The following is a 15389-nucleotide window of genomic DNA, read 5'->3' on the forward strand; positions in this document are numbered from 1 at the left end:
AGAAGAACAAGACTGAATTCTGGTGGTATAGATAATGAAAACACTGAGATGGTCCGGCAGAGGCCGCAAATCGTCTTCAGCTGCGTCAGACAACGGTCACAGCGAGAGTCCGAGAGAAAATTCCGCTGCAAACCATCGAAAGGACAACTACGCTTCAAATCACTCGCTATCATCACACTCGCCATCGATTGTGAAACGACCCACGGTTTTTGGCAAGACCCTGAATTCGTCGCCATCGCTGTATCTTTCAGAAACTAGCAGCAAATCGTCTCGAAGTCTCGTGTCCCACAGAGAAACAGACGACATCGAAAACGATACCGCAAACTACGTAGCTGTCTCCCACGATGATAGCACGACAATTGCTGACGACCAGTCAATTTTATCTTCGCAGTCCACCGCCGTTACTACTAAGACCCCGTCGACTATGAGAACTGGGCCTTCGCCATCTTTAAATGGGGACAATTATGACAGCCATACTTTCAAAATTGGCTGGGTTAATAAGGCTGCTGCTTCTCCAACCGCAAGTAATCGCGAAAGCAGAGTTTATGGTAATGGCGCATCGCTAGACCCGCAGCTCCAAGCGAAAAAGCCCGTTTCCTACAGAATTCACAGAGCTGCCCTTCGAGGTCCAGTACTCAATCTCTACAAGAGCGGCATTGGCAATGTAAAATATTTTGATCCTACCATGCCTCCGCCCTCCCACCTTGCAGATAACATGTATTCGGACGCCGGTTACTCTTTACCCACAACACCTACCCATCAACAGAGCTTAGCATCGAGCGATCATAATATCTCACAAGAAAGACAGCAAAAAGATCTAGTTTACTTGAGTTCTGAGTATCCACATCCTCAATTGAAACTCGACAAAGACGGACGACTGTTGTCCGGCTCTAACGAAAGTATTTGCCATATGATACTATTTCTCCCACCTCTCAGCGACGAAGAAACCAGAAAAATAGTAGATGTTTTACTTATTCTTCCTCTGATTGATAGATTCGGAACGATTTTGGCCATCTTTCAGCTATTTGGAGTGACATTTACCAGGCATCGGGTCAAATTGGTCAATTCTGCAAGACAGCATCATCAAATATCGGCAAAGGCCGATTCTTTGATGACGGAAAGGCTGGCGCTGGTAGTTAAAGTTGTCTTGGACGTTTTCTCTGGATTTCTCTTGGACGATAAACTCTTTTCTCAGATCGTCAACTTGGTCGATGTAATATCTCTACACGACGATGAGATATCCACTAACTTGAAGATAGCAATTGTCGAGAGGCAAAACAGTCTGAATCAACTGTGTTCTTTTTCAAGACAAAAAGTCAATCCAACTGAACTGAAGCAGTTGATATCTGTCGATAGTTTTTTGAAGAGTGACCTAGACGAATTTGTTACAGGCGTTCATCAAATAAACTTGAAGTTTCTCAGAGAATGGAGCCCGCAGAGAGATTACTCGCTCCTCTACGAGTCGAATTACAATGAAAAACACATTCAAATGAATCCAACAATTTTCAAAAACTCCGAAAATGTTCACTATCTTGGAAGGCTCATGATATCTCATTTATTTACAAGTCGTTCCACTTACTCACCCAAGAAAACGGCTGAGACATTAGCCGCTTGGGTGCAACTGGGTTGCCGTTTCGAAAAAATAGGAGATATGGTCTCATGGCTGGCAATTGCCACTATTATCTGCTCTATTCCTGTCCTCCGACTTGTGTCTACCTGGCAACATGTAACAGAACAAACACTCAGAGTTATTTTCAGAGATTGGGTCCCCACTATCGTGCAACTAGACAGGCGCAAGATCGCCTCGAAATCTAGCAATAGCGTCTTCATCTTGGCCCCCCCTAATTTGAATAGCGCATCAACAAGAGAAAACGTTATACCGTATTTCGGAGACTTGTCGATAAATGCTAGTGATCTTCCATCGGAAACGAAATTTAAGTATCTTGAGAAGAAGATTCATCGTACCAAAAACGCATTTTTCAAGTGGCAGCAACGTATAGAACAAGCTAAACGAAATGATAAAGAAGCAGACCCTAGTCCACCGCTAAGATTGGATAACTACGTTAAATGCACAACCAAGATTTATCAATTTTGGCGCTTTCATTTGGATCAAGAACCTATGAATATTGATGAGATCATGAACTTGAGTTTGGAAATGGAACCTCCACGCATCGATCAAAAGGAGTACTCGGCAACTAGCTCAAGAAGAAGCGCACTATTGACAGGTAGTTACCTTCCAATGCTCTTTAATCAACTGTTACCAAACTACTCACTTTTTTCCCGCGACTCTCTAATAGGTGCCGCCGGCATCGCTCTTGGAGATGCAACTGGTGGCGCTCAAAGCACTGGTGTGCAAAAATCAGCCATCACTTGCCCCATGAGTTCAGAACACGATCAAAGCGGAATCACTGGTGTTGAAAATATCGATGAACCTATAACGAAAGAATTGTCTTCAAAAGTGTCGAATAAGCAAAAACTTTTAAAGCTCATCAGAGATGCTTTCAACATCGACATGGACATGTTCCATGTCTCAGACGATGTAGTTTTTAAGGCTGTTGACGACATCGACGGTAGATCGAGACCTGCAAGTGTCGTCATCGAAACGCCGAAACGACTTTCCCAGCACTCGTCAATAAATACAACCAGGGATTCTCAAGACTTGACGCGACTCAGCTCTACAATGGAATCTCTAGACTTCTTCAGCACAATGGGCAAATCTTCTGGTTCCATCAATGAGTCACATATTCAAGTCGTGCTTAAGTCTGCTACGCTCGAAAAGCTCTTTGATGTCTTGATTTTAACCACAAGCGTCTTTTCGAAAGTGGTTGATACCGAAGACTTGGAAAATTATCTGTCGCACGAACGGAGACGTCAGAGTATTCGCGCGCAAACTCCGGATCATGCCTCAGTTGGCCCGCTTGATTGTGCCTTCATTAGACTATTAATGGACAATGACGTTTTTACCGAAACCTTTTTCAACACCTATAAAAGTTTCACCACGACTACCATCGTGCTCGAGAATCTCGCAAAGCGTTTTATTGGGGCTGTAAGCGGCGCTGTTTCGATCTGTCGAATCATGAATAATGGCAGACAAAGATATGCAGGTGGAGCAAGCTCAAATAGGTTCTCCGGATTTCTCGATGCCACGAATAGTAACACCAAATTTCCAGCATGGGATCTCAAAATCACAGAGGATGACGAAATCAGCCTGGCTTATGTTGCTAAAATACAGATTGGTGCTATGGAGTCATTTCTTCATTTAGTGAGTCTGCATTACTCAGATTTCACGGATTGTTTAACAAACAACACAACTTTCCTTGATATTCTGAAAATCATGGACCAAGAGATTAATGATGAGTGGACGAAAAGACTGGACGCATTCGCGAAAAGCAGGTACAGTCAACCTGATTTTCGCGATGAGACAAGCGAAATTGAAAATCTTCACGTTACGTTAAAGACTCTGTTCAAAAGGCTGAAATCCTGCTATCAAAAGCAGCTGTATCGACCTCTGGGCATCAGTAAAGTGCAAAGAACAACTCGGGGCTTTCTTAAAGAAGTCAAGACCCTTTCCATGAAAAGTCTCATGGAAAATACAGATGACGTCACTTCTTGCAATAAGTTTTATAAGTCGTTCGAAAATCTAGCGTATGCTGACTACGGTGGGCTGTCAAACTGGATGTATGAACTAGATGAATTCGTTAGCGATCGAATGTCTCTTGTTTCAAATCACGACTGGGTTGATGTTTCTGAAATGCTAGAGCTTTTCTCGAATAAATCGCTGGTTTCACTATATCAGTATCCCCTTCATTCTATCTCCCAGGCAATTGTGCAGTCAGCTGGTTCTTACTTGGACGACCTGGAAGTGGTGAACGTTTTCACTTGGTTAACAACTTTATCGACAGAGGAAGGCGATCTCCTTTTCGAACACTTGCCTGCTTCAGTTCAGCTAATCATCAAACTGCATAGATCTGTGTCCAACTTTTTGGTATTTCAAATTTCCAATCCACATCAGTCCGTCGAGAGCAGAACAAACATATGCGCTGTCATTTTGCAGCTCCTAAATTTAACACATTGGAAGAATTCATCAATGGATCTTTTTCACGACGGGAAAGGTGATAAAACTACCACTGCAATTTCTCCACATGTTCCCTCTTTTCTTGAAAGCTGTTTGTGCAATGCTCTCATTGCCCCAGAATCGAGATACTTTGAGATGTTCTGGAAGGAAGCATACGGAAAGCTCTCAGGGTCCAGCGCAGCTGATATCAAAGATATATCTGCTGTATTGGAACGTGCAAGTGGCCAGATAAAAAATTTTGTCGAATTTGATGAGTCCTTAGTCTCAAAATCCAAAAACTTAACACCTTGCCCTGGTTGGTTAATAACCAGGCTCTTGGAGATTTCCCAGTTTGTACCTAACATGAGTATCGAAAACTCAAGAATGATAAACTTTGATAAGAGAAGGTTCGTGAATAACGTAATCACGAATTTCAGAGAGATGCTCCCATATTCTTCGGTCCCACAAGAAGTTATCAGAGATGATGAAACTATCTTTCAAGATATTGTTGACAGCGGCAAACTTTTTAGAAAAGTCGCCAAAGAAACGGCAGCAACAGAGGCGAGAGCCAATAAATATCAAACGGCGGGGCTTTTCAACAGTGTTATTATTGCAGAGGTGGACAAAATAAAACGCGATCAGAAAAAGATGAATCAACTCAATATTCAAAACAACGATAATAAACGTAAAAATCTATTGGAGCAAGCAGTAAAACACAGGAACAGACTGAGCACATCCGCATCAACCCGGGATATTGGTAGTGAACTTGTGTCACGAGAACAGAGTTCTCCCGTTGACCATTCTCCTATGAAGCGGAGCTCATTCGCACCCAACCCAACTCAAAGAAGCTCTGTTATCTCAAACTCTTCTTCTCATAGCAATGGAAGTATGGGTAAAAAATTAGGTGGTTTCTTCAGAAGGCCGTTTTCAATTGGCGGTTTCTCGAGTTCATCCTCTGCACATGGGCTCAATGCAATTCTGCTGAGCGGCGTACAGCCTAATGGTTCAATATCGCCTTACGAACTTCCCGATATCACGTCAAGTGTGTTTAAGGACAGTAAACCAGTATACTCCATCAGGACCTTTGAGATCAAGTCTTGCATTCCAGTTAACGGAATCAATAAACTCCCTCAGGCCGACCACAGTCTCAAAATCACGATGGATAATGGAGTAGAGCATATTCTCCAAGCTATGAGTCACCACGACATGATGGAGTGGCTAAGATTGATAAATCTGTCCAAAAGGTATTCTTTCCATTCCCAAAAATACAAAGGTAAAACATCAAACAAGATATTTGGGGTGCCTATTGAAGACGTGTGCGAACGCGAAGGCAGCATAATTCCCAATATTGTAGTGAAGCTACTAGAGGAGATCGAACTTCGCGGTCTTGATGAAATGGGCCTCTACAGGGTTCCTGGATCTGTGGGTAGTATTAATGCCCTCAAATCGGCTTTTGATGAAGAAGGTGCGGTGAGCAATACCTTTACGTTAGAAGATGACAGATGGTTTGAAATCAACACAATAGCTGGCTGCTTCAAGCTTTACCTAAGAGAACTTCCGGACTCGCTATTCACTAAGCAAAAGCTAGGAGATTTTGTCAATCTCGCCCTACAGCACAAATCGAACGAAATAGACTATGATCAATTTAAGTTAGGGGTTCGCGACGCGTTGAAGACTTTGCCGCTTTACAATTTCCACATGATGAAAAGAACATTTGAACATTTAAATCGTGTTGATCAACATGTCGAGAACAATCGCATGGACGCGACTAATCTCGCCATTGTTTTCTCAATGAGTTTCCTCGATCAGGACGATCTTGCCGCTAGTATGGGACCAAGCTTGGGTGCCTTACAAGCACTCTTGCAGGCATTCATCCGGAAACCAGATGACTTTTTTTAAAATTCGCATTTCATTGCTAGCATTTCGCAGCTTTGAATCATTACTTATATATAATTTCAACATTGGTGCATAGCATTAGCATGTAAGATAGATAATGGCAAATGTTCAATTCCTTGATTGTCTTGCAAAGTAAAGTAAGTCGTGAATGTCGGGTACAACTCTGTGATACACATTTCGGTTTATATTATTTACAGGTCAGAAATCAGCCGCTGATGTGAATGACGAAAAGTTTCAGTTTCTGGATTTTTTAAAATCGCTTCTGTGAACAATCTTAATATTCTTATTGCTCTTGAGCTCTTTCGCAGACGCTTGCAATTTTTTCTCGTTGTCCTGCATAGCCTGTCTCCTTTCTGCCTGCTGCCTGGCCTTCTCCATATTTTCCTTGAAAGTCTCAATAATGCCTTTCGCAGGCGCGCCAGGTGTTGGTTCATGTTTAACAACCTCTGCAATGTTCAATTTCTGTCTGAACCACTTGTTTCTCAAAGTCAAAGTTTGCAAAACAGAGCAAGCTCCATTAACAGCAAAATACAACACCACCCCTGAAGCGAGATTCATGGTTGCTGGAATCGAGAGTAGAGGCAGAACTGTAAAGACATTTTTCATCATCGGCGAAAATTGCTGGGCACCCGTTTCACCACCGAGCCTCGTGAACGAGATGAAAACAGAAGCGGTGATGATTTGCAATCCTAGATATGGATCTGCCAAGGATAAATCAGAAAACCATGCTATACCTTGGTTGGTGAAGCCGTCGACAGGGTAGTTAGCCATTTGCCTGATGCCTGAAAAAAAGCCCAGGGCTAGCGGCACCTGAAGAATGGGAGCTGCTAAGTACCTGTTCTTGATACCATTATCTGCCATTAGTTTCTTTCTTTTCATTGCGACGCGTTGGCCCTCCACCATATCAGTAGCGGCCATCAGCTCTGCATTTATGGCGTCCATTTCTGGCTTGATTTTAGAATTCCGCGCCATGGTATCAGACGATTTGACGTAAAGAGGAAACATCAGAAGACGCACCAAAATTGTGGTAGTGGCAATCGTACCCCACCAAGGTAGACCTGAATACACATGAATTTGCTCCATGATGTTCTGAATTAGTTCAGGTGGCCACCACCACGACTTGGCCATGCCTATACTGCTGAGATATCCCACATGGCTCGAGGCTTCTCCGACAACCTGCGATATCTGATCGCTGACTGCCAAACCAGCATCCACGGCAGATGATGTAGTCTCGTCAAATGACGGTAGTTGTGTCTGAATTTCCGATTTTGAGACGAGTGGATCAGAGGAATTGGAGGAGTTGAAGCGCACAAAAGAGGCACCTGCAAATTGATAGTTTGCAGACCTCAATCTTGCGGTTCTGAAAGTAGAATTCAGGCACTAGTTTTAACGAAATATCGTTTTTTGGTTAGTAAAGTAGAGACAATGACATTTGGTTCTAAAACTATGAGTTTTCCACCAAAATAGATCAAAATTTCACTTACAATTTGAGCACTTTTACCGGTACATATACGCAACATTTCCGCCCCAAATTATTAAGCCCAGCCCTTATCTTCTTCGAGTCAACAACGTTCGATTTTCTTGCCAGATTCCATAATTTTTCAGCTTGAAAGTTATTCAGTATTAATATTCTAATGTTAAGAGTATAGAGGTCATCGCCAGATCTAGGCAAGACAGAATTCGATCTAAAGTAGCATTGAAAAGCTCAAATTACTGTCCTGATAACACTGCGCACTTTTGAGCGGACTAATTTCGAGCATCCGCAAATTTTCAGGATCGAAAACAGAGCTGTGACGATCGAGATAGCTACTTTTTCGATCTATAAGTAGCCTAATGAGCTATTCGTTGAAATAACCCTCCATATCAAGGCAGATTCATTCGATAACCGCTTTCGTATTGAGCTTTACCGAGGTTGAATGAGATACAGTTATGTTTTGGGGTATGCGGCTCGAAAATCTGGTTTGGACTCAGGAACACGACAGAAGCTCATCGCCCAATGCTTGAATTTGGATTTTGACCATCTGTTACAGAATGTCAAGAAATTACCACTAGATAGACTGGACGAAAACTTCTTGCACTTGTTTTTGGCGAAAAGCATCCAGCATGCGCATATCGCGTCTGTAGATTGGCTATGGTACCGGTTTGTGATGGGGCGCAAAGTTTTGGCGGTGAGACCTACATTACTGTGTGCTATCGGCACACTGGCTCTAAATGGGAATAAGCCGTTTTTGCCCTCTTTGCTTTGTGACCATTTCGAGTCCTTCTACGGCCAGGAACCCGGGTTTGAAAAGTTCCGGAATGAGCTCCTACGCATCAAAGTGGAGAGTTTCGCTAAGAGCAATCGCGGATCCACCACTACGTTCCGGGAAAAATGGAAAGTTTTCCTACAAGATATCGATGCAATAGTGAGCCCTGCATGCGCACTACGAATCCATGATTTCCCGCACCTCTCGCAGTCTACACAAGACGCTGATCCGGAGCTGTTGGAACTGTTGTTGTTCAGCGAAAACAAAATTCCGATCAAAAACGCCACAACTTTACCACTACTGCTGAACATGGTCTTGCTCGACGATGCGTTGGACATCGATTTTAAGATAAGACTTTTCTGCAATTTTCAGGAATCCCATCGCACCCTACTCTACAGCGATTCCATTTCTATCCTGTTGCATTATGTGCGAGGCGATTTGTACAGAACCACCAAACTCATGCAGTATTTGACAAAAAACCATCTTTTGATTCCACCACGCGGAGCCAAGACGATTCTTGCCACTACAAAAGCACAACATACTCTATAGAAGTAACAACTAATCTGGATTGTCGCGACCACTTTCCCTCGTAAAACAACAGCCGTCTCTTACGGCACAAGTACATCTATCTTTTAACGCTCTCGGCGGTTTATCTGATGGTTAACTCGCTAACTTTTGCTTCTCCATCAAGTTCGCCAACTGATTCCTTTCTTAGAAAGACTTTTTTATAGTCTTCTTGATCTGGATTACCAGATCGGTGTTGATAGTGTAGATATACTAGAACAAGTTCGTCAATCAATACACTAAGGGCTCGAAAATATCGATGCCTGGACAGACCGACAAAAACAGTGGTCATTAGCGGTTTTATAGTACTTAAGAAGTCGGATTTTATCGTTGTTGAGCATCGTCGGCAACTGTAGTCAGAAACTACCATCTTTCTTGATATTTGAAAGGTTTTTTGGTAAATGACAGCGTCTCATAGGAGCCGTATCAATTTCCTCAGAGGATGGATCAGTCATGAGTTGCTGCCGAGAACAGAGATCCTTAAAGCTACCACGGCATTGTTAGGACCAGAAAGCCGAGAATATGACGATGATAACGATAATAGGCATCCTTTGGTTTACGGATCGGATCCTGGCGCACAATGGGTGAGAAATGCTGTGTGCAAGTTAAGCAACGAAGCTTTCCAATTGGAAAACGATGAAAAGGTTAAAAGTCGTCCTGACAGTATCACTTTGACATCAGGGGCTTCCTATGGAATGTTGAACTTGCTGCTACAAACCACGCTTCCACACACAGGCTACACAAGACAGGCATTTGTGGTAACACCCACGTATTTCTTGATCAACGAGGCATTCATTGACGCTGGATTTGGTGGGAAAATCAGTGCGATTCGTGAAAAAGACGATGGTTTGGATTTGCAAACGCTTCAAGAGCTTTTGGAGCATTTCGACGGGCTTTACGAGCGCGAAAACCACCATGACGACCCACAAGTGGTAAACGCGCCGCACTTGAAGCCCAAAAAACTTTACAGGTACGTCATATACCTGATTCCCACGCATTCAAATCCGAGCGGCAAGACTTACTCCTTGGAGTTCCGTTTGAAGCTTATCGAGCTAGCTCGTAAGCACGACATGCTGATCATTACCGATGACGTATACGACTTGTTGGACTACGAACAACCCACAGAAAAACTGCCAAAGCCAGTGCCAAGATTCACACACCTTGATAGAGCCACGTTCAAGGGCTCTAACCAAGATTACGGTAACACCATCGTCAACACCACATTTTCCAAATTGATTGCCCCAGGTTTGAGATTCGGGTATCAGGAAAGTGTGAACAAAAACTTGGCTTTACAACTAGCCGCAGGAGGAGCCAACAAATCCGGTGGTACACCTTCGCAGCTTAATTCCATGATTGTTGGCACCATGATCCAGAACGGTGACTGTGCCAAACTGGTCCAACAGACTCGCATCATCTTGGGCGAACGGTGTCAAGTCCTCTACGACAGCATCAAAAAGTATCTACCGCGGAAAACCGAATACGAGCTTCAGAAAGGTGGTTATTTCTCTTGGTGCACTCTTCCTGAAGGCTACGAATCCAAAAAGATTTGCGACACGTTATCTATAGAACACCATGTGGATATACCCGACGGTTCTCGTTTCGAAGTCGTTGGTAATCATGTGGGTTGGGAGACAAGAAGTGTCAGACTGAGTGTAAGTTACCTAACTTCTCAAGAAATCGAAAGAGCCGTCCGTTTGTGGGGCCAAGTAGCCAAAGATTACGCTAAGAAAAACAATCTAGAGTTTTAGAAGTTTTTGAGGACTCGCCTTCATGATATCAGCTCATCACGTCAAGATTCAGACAAAAGAACGCTGTAAATAATAGTATGTGTATAATAATATACCAAGTTTAATCACTGGAAGGTTAAATTGTCTTTCTACACAACATACTCAGCTCAAGCTAAGGGCAATTCTCGCAATTGTATCTATCAGCCAGAATCGACAGTCGGGGAGTGATGGCCAGTTTAGCGTAAGTTCGAGGAAGTTGTTTTAAGGCTTTTAAATCATCGAGATCAACGAAATGTCAAACGACCCGTATGTTGATTATTCACAGCTTTTATCGCACCTATTGACAGAGGAAGGTGACCTGAATGACGGAGTGGTGTCTTTTCTCTACCATCTGTTTCCAGGGGACCTTTTCGTGAGAGCGATGTCGCTCTTAGACTCCAGAGATATGTTTATCTACCTGTTCGATGATTCGCGAAATGCTTGTAAACACAGCGAGAGCACCGAGACTGAACCTGATCGTGATTTTGTCGCTTCTAGCTCCCCATCGCGCGGCTCAGAGAACAAACTCGTGAAAAAGAGTTTGGAACAAGATCAAAAAAACCATATCCCGGAAACAACGAAAACTCGTGCTCAACAAGCTACAGGAGAGCGGAAACTAGACACAGACCGCGATCTCAATGGCGTTGCAAATACCGGTATTTCAAGGGAAACATCACAAAAAAAGTGCAATGTCTCGTCCGGCATCCAAGGAAAGAACATGGTTGACGCGCTCTACGACGACGATCCCGCACAAAGGATTGTAAACAGATTAGTGATTAAACAGAACAACGACCAAACACCGCCCGTTTGTGTGGACCTCAACCGGTGGTTCTGCTCGTGCGAGGAGTTCAACACCCAATTTCTTCAGAACATCATCAAACCTACAAACACAGACCCTCCCGACCAAACCACTCTATATTCTCGAGCGGTTCAAGATCTCAACACAGACCACGTACCACAGCGATCAGACAGATTCGCACAATTGCCCCACAACCCGGCTGATCACGTCCAGCACTACTTTCGTCATGAAATGGCAATGTGTCCTCATTTATTGGCATTTGCCATTCTTCTACAGACTTCCGCTCGGGTTCTTTCCTACTTTACCGACACGAACATGACCGTTTATCTGATCACAGTGCACAATTTAGACGAGTGGTTAAATCTGCATTTGAATGTGGTAGACTAACGCCAGAATGACCACATTTTGTGCAAAATGTCAAGAAACCAAGCAACTGGATACTCAGTATCCTAGCTCACCACACCAAGCACATTTGGCGACATCTTACGGCCGGAAATCGAAGTTTTCGAAGTCCATCGCTTTACACGGAGGAGTGTCACTAGGTTTAATACTTCAAAATTTTTCAATATTAGTACCTAGAAGCATATACCCAAGTGAAGCTCTTGATCGACAGCTTACCATACGACGAGCTTAGCATTGCTGGTAAGGCTAGAATTGGATTAGAACCGGCAATTCTGTGAGTCTTTTTAGAAACCTAAAAAACCCGAGGTTCTTGGCTTTTTGCTTCATCAAAAGCTTAATTTTTTTTTTTTGAATCGAAGCTCGTCATCTATTGCATTACTTGAAGCTGAGTGTCGATGTCCAGCAACCTACCGAAAGATGGCCAAGATGCCTCGTATTCCATGTATCCGCCCACCTCACCAGCTGTGCCACCTGCTAATATGCAATATCAAATGGGTGCATACGGGAGCCCTAACAATTTCGCAGCACAGTACGGCTACGGTTATCCCATGCCAATGGACATGTACGCGGGCCAAGGAGCACCATTCATGGGTTATGGGATGAATCCTAACATGATGTACTATGTTGGAGGGAACAATGGTGGTAACCATGCTGTGCCTCCTCCAAGTGGGCAGAAGAGAAAGTACTACACCAACAAACATGAAAATGGGAATAAGAACAACGACCACCAATACTATGGAAGCAGCACCAACAAGAGTGGATCACTTTCAGGTGCATCCACCAACACCAATGCGACGGCGAGTAGTACTGCCAAGAGTGTCCCAATCACTATCAAAAATCAGTACAAATTTGAGATTGGTAACAGCAATTCCGTCAGCACCGTTGATCTTGAATTGAAATATCCCTTTTTCGTCAACACTGACGCTGGTTCTTTCCGTCACGCTCAGGTCAATAGAGCCAAGATGACTCTCGCTGCTCTGAATGAAAAATTTGGCTTCCCTTTAGAGCTTTCAACGCCTGAGCTCGAAAATAAGCTTGGCGAAAATATTAATGCCGAAGTTGATGTCAATGTTGACATCGATATCGATGGTGACGTTGAAATGGAGAATGGCCAGGATACTACGGAACAGTTCCAAACAGCACCTGCCACAGCGCCTTCCATTCAGCCAGAGATCCAATCCACTCCAAAATCCAGTGCCGCTGTCGAATCCAAGGAGAGAGCTGCACCGTCGGAACAACCTGCAGAGGTTCCCGTGATTACTGCTCCTCCTAAGAGCTTTAAATCATGGTCTGCGGTGGCGCTAGGTGCTGCAGGTACCAGTGGAATCTCAAAATCCGCTACATCCGCGGACAAGAAGGACAAAAAATACATACCTCCCACGATCAAAAGCCTTGAGCCCGTGGGTGTAGTTGCATTGAGGGTTTGTTTTGATCCAGAATACGTCAAATATACCACAGAGAATTTGAAAACTTCCGGAATGGCTGTTCAGACTATCGCTGCCAGAGGTATCGTAAACTCGGGGAACATCTGTTTCATGAGCTCAATCTTACAAACTCTTTTATTTTGCCAACCATTCGTGAATCTACTGAATTTGATCAGCGCTAAAACGGCGGCCAAGATGGGACCTACTGGCTCTGCTCTCTTAGATGCATGTCTCGAACTTTACCGCAAATTTGACAAACAAATTTTGGCTAAAGAGAAAGCAGCGAGAGTGGAGAAGGGTTTGTCGGAAATCTCATCGGCACTAGCGGACGCCATAAATCCAGAGGGTTTCTATAAAACCTTATCAAAGCTTTCTAAATTCAAGGATTTAAGATGGGGTCACCAGGAGGATGCAGAAGAATTCCTGACCCATTTACTCGACCAATTGCACGAAGAATTTGTGCAATCCATATGCATACTCTCGGAGAGCGATATTTTGAAATTAATCAAGAGTCTCAACGACGAACATTCTAAGATCGTTCTTATCAGGAACTTGACCACCTACAAAGACGCAAATTTTATCAAAAACCCTTCAAGTGAGCTAAAGAATCTGCTTGAGAAGTATGGCCTCGCTTCCGATGATTCAGAAGAAGACCAAGAGAAAGGCTGGCAACAAGTTAGCAGCACAAGCAAGAAAGGCAAAAAGACTAAGACAGCAGCCAAGAGAACCGTTATAGTCGAGCCGTCTCCTATTTCTGTCATTTTTGGGGGCCAATTCCGCTCTGTTCTAGATGTCCCACAAAACAAGGAACCCCAATCCATTACACTTGATCCATTCCAAACCATTCAACTCGACATATCCGATCCTGCTGTTGAAGATGTTGCTAGTGCATTCCGCAAGTTCAGCGAGTCTGAACAGATTCCATTCAAGACCACTACAGGCAACAGTGTAGAGGCAAAAAAGCAAACTTTCATTGATAAACTGCCGCAGGTCCTTCTAATACAGCTTAAAAGATTCTCGTTTATTAATAACACGGATAAATCTAAGATTGTCAACTACAATGCATACAGTGGTCGAGTGGAGAAGATTCGGAGGAAGATTGACTACGGTCATGAACTCACGATACCAACCGAGTCCATAGCGACGAACACCACTCTTTACAAACCTGGCGGATCTACTTACAAGCTAATAGGTGTAGTATATCACCATGGTTTAAGCCCTAGTGGTGGTCACTACACATGCGACGTTTTCGACGAAAATCTCAGCAAGTGGTACAGAATAGATGACATCAGTTTGCAGGAACTGGAAAAAGATGATGTTCTCGGTGGAGGAGAAGAAGGAAACGACTCAAGGACTGCCTACATACTGCTGTACCAAAAGCTCTAATGTGTCTTTGAATAAAATGTGTAATGAATGAAATATAGAAGATTGAGAAGTGGGTGAGCCAGAGTACCAGAGTTTGATTTTTGAATTGGTGGCGAGCGGTGTAAGCATTCGTGTAAGTACTGTGGTGATTCTGGCTTCTTGATATATGTAAGTTGAAGGTGTCACCCAGTGGGTTCTTCGAGGCGCCTCGATCAAGCGAATCAAGTAACAAGCAATTGATGTTATGAGCAAAATTACTGGAAATCAGACAATCTTGTTTACCTTTAAGACTAATTGAGTTCAATAAGAGGTCTGACCTTAGACACCAAGGCGAAAGTATGCGCTTTGTAGCTACAGCGGTGCATGAAACCAATTCAAAGGTTTTTTGATTTACACATTTTTGATTTACACATTCCTGTTAACTCTCCGATGAAATTACATTCCAAAGGAAAGCTTCAAAGCCTGGTATCTAAGATGCTACTTTTTTCTAAGACAAGATCACTCTTGTGTAAGAAGCGCTTACGATCAACTCGCATCAATAATGCAAGAGACCCATTCTATCTGTAGTGAAGACAAATTTTACAAATCATATGTTGCGTGGTTTGAGGTAACAATGGTCTAGACGACATCAGAAATGCAACTACAGCCCTTCTTCATGTAGTGCTAATAGCTTCCATGGCTAAGTGCGACAAGAATACATTAGCTTTCATGGTTTGCTACCTTGACAACGAACACCAGTATATGGATACAGAACGAACCGCAATCGCCTACCTTGAGATATCGTATTTGAGTAAATGGGGAATCTCCTCCATCTAGATCCTAAAGTCTTTCTTTTTTCCTTCGGGGCAGGGCGAACGGTAGTCGCAGGGGGAT

At 43.4% G+C, this 15389-nt stretch overlaps 6 protein-coding genes across 6 annotated transcripts; 5 read left to right on the forward strand and 1 right to left on the reverse strand.

Moving 5' to 3' along the window:
• Nucleotides 1–34: 34 nt before the first annotated feature.
• Nucleotides 35–5953, forward strand: BEM2 (LALA0S07e01266g1_1; the record flags this gene model as incomplete). Its single annotated transcript, XM_022771355.1, has 1 exon — nucleotides 35–5953. One exon carries the CDS (start codon nucleotides 35–37, stop codon nucleotides 5951–5953), a length of 5919 nt encoding a protein of 1972 aa, XP_022629270.1.
• A 231-nt stretch (nucleotides 5954–6184) lies between these two features.
• Nucleotides 6185–7470, reverse strand: OXA1 (LALA0S07e01288g1_1; the record flags this gene model as incomplete). Its single annotated transcript, XM_022771356.1, has 2 exons — nucleotides 6185–7330; nucleotides 7435–7470. The coding sequence occupies 2 exons, from the start codon at nucleotides 7468–7470 to the stop codon at nucleotides 6185–6187; spliced, it is 1182 nt and encodes a 393-aa protein (XP_022629271.1).
• Nucleotides 7471–7866: 396 nt separating this feature from the next.
• Nucleotides 7867–8745, forward strand: PET122 (LALA0S07e01310g1_1; the record flags this gene model as incomplete). Its single annotated transcript, XM_022771357.1, has 1 exon — nucleotides 7867–8745. The coding sequence occupies one exon, from the start codon at nucleotides 7867–7869 to the stop codon at nucleotides 8743–8745; it is 879 nt and encodes a 292-aa protein (XP_022629272.1).
• A 416-nt stretch (nucleotides 8746–9161) lies between these two features.
• LALA0_S07e01332g (LALA0S07e01332g1_1) lies at nucleotides 9162–10508 on the forward strand (the record flags this gene model as incomplete). Its single annotated transcript, XM_022771358.1, has 1 exon — nucleotides 9162–10508. The coding sequence occupies one exon, from the start codon at nucleotides 9162–9164 to the stop codon at nucleotides 10506–10508; it is 1347 nt and encodes a 448-aa protein (XP_022629273.1).
• A 271-nt stretch (nucleotides 10509–10779) lies between these two features.
• SHU2 (LALA0S07e01354g1_1) lies at nucleotides 10780–11712 on the forward strand (the record flags this gene model as incomplete). Its single annotated transcript, XM_022771359.1, has 1 exon — nucleotides 10780–11712. The coding sequence occupies one exon, from the start codon at nucleotides 10780–10782 to the stop codon at nucleotides 11710–11712; it is 933 nt and encodes a 310-aa protein (XP_022629274.1).
• Nucleotides 11713–12122: 410 nt separating this feature from the next.
• Nucleotides 12123–14537, forward strand: UBP3 (LALA0S07e01376g1_1; the record flags this gene model as incomplete). Its single annotated transcript, XM_022771360.1, has 1 exon — nucleotides 12123–14537. One exon carries the CDS (start codon nucleotides 12123–12125, stop codon nucleotides 14535–14537), a length of 2415 nt encoding a protein of 804 aa, XP_022629275.1.
• Nucleotides 14538–15389: the final 852 nt, after the last annotated feature.

This window comes from Lachancea lanzarotensis, scaffold LALA0S07 (genome assembly GCF_000938715.1).
Source record: "Lachancea lanzarotensis genome assembly LALA0, scaffold LALA0S07, whole genome shotgun sequence".
Lineage (NCBI taxonomy): Eukaryota > Fungi > Ascomycota > Saccharomycetes > Saccharomycetales > Saccharomycetaceae > Lachancea > Lachancea lanzarotensis.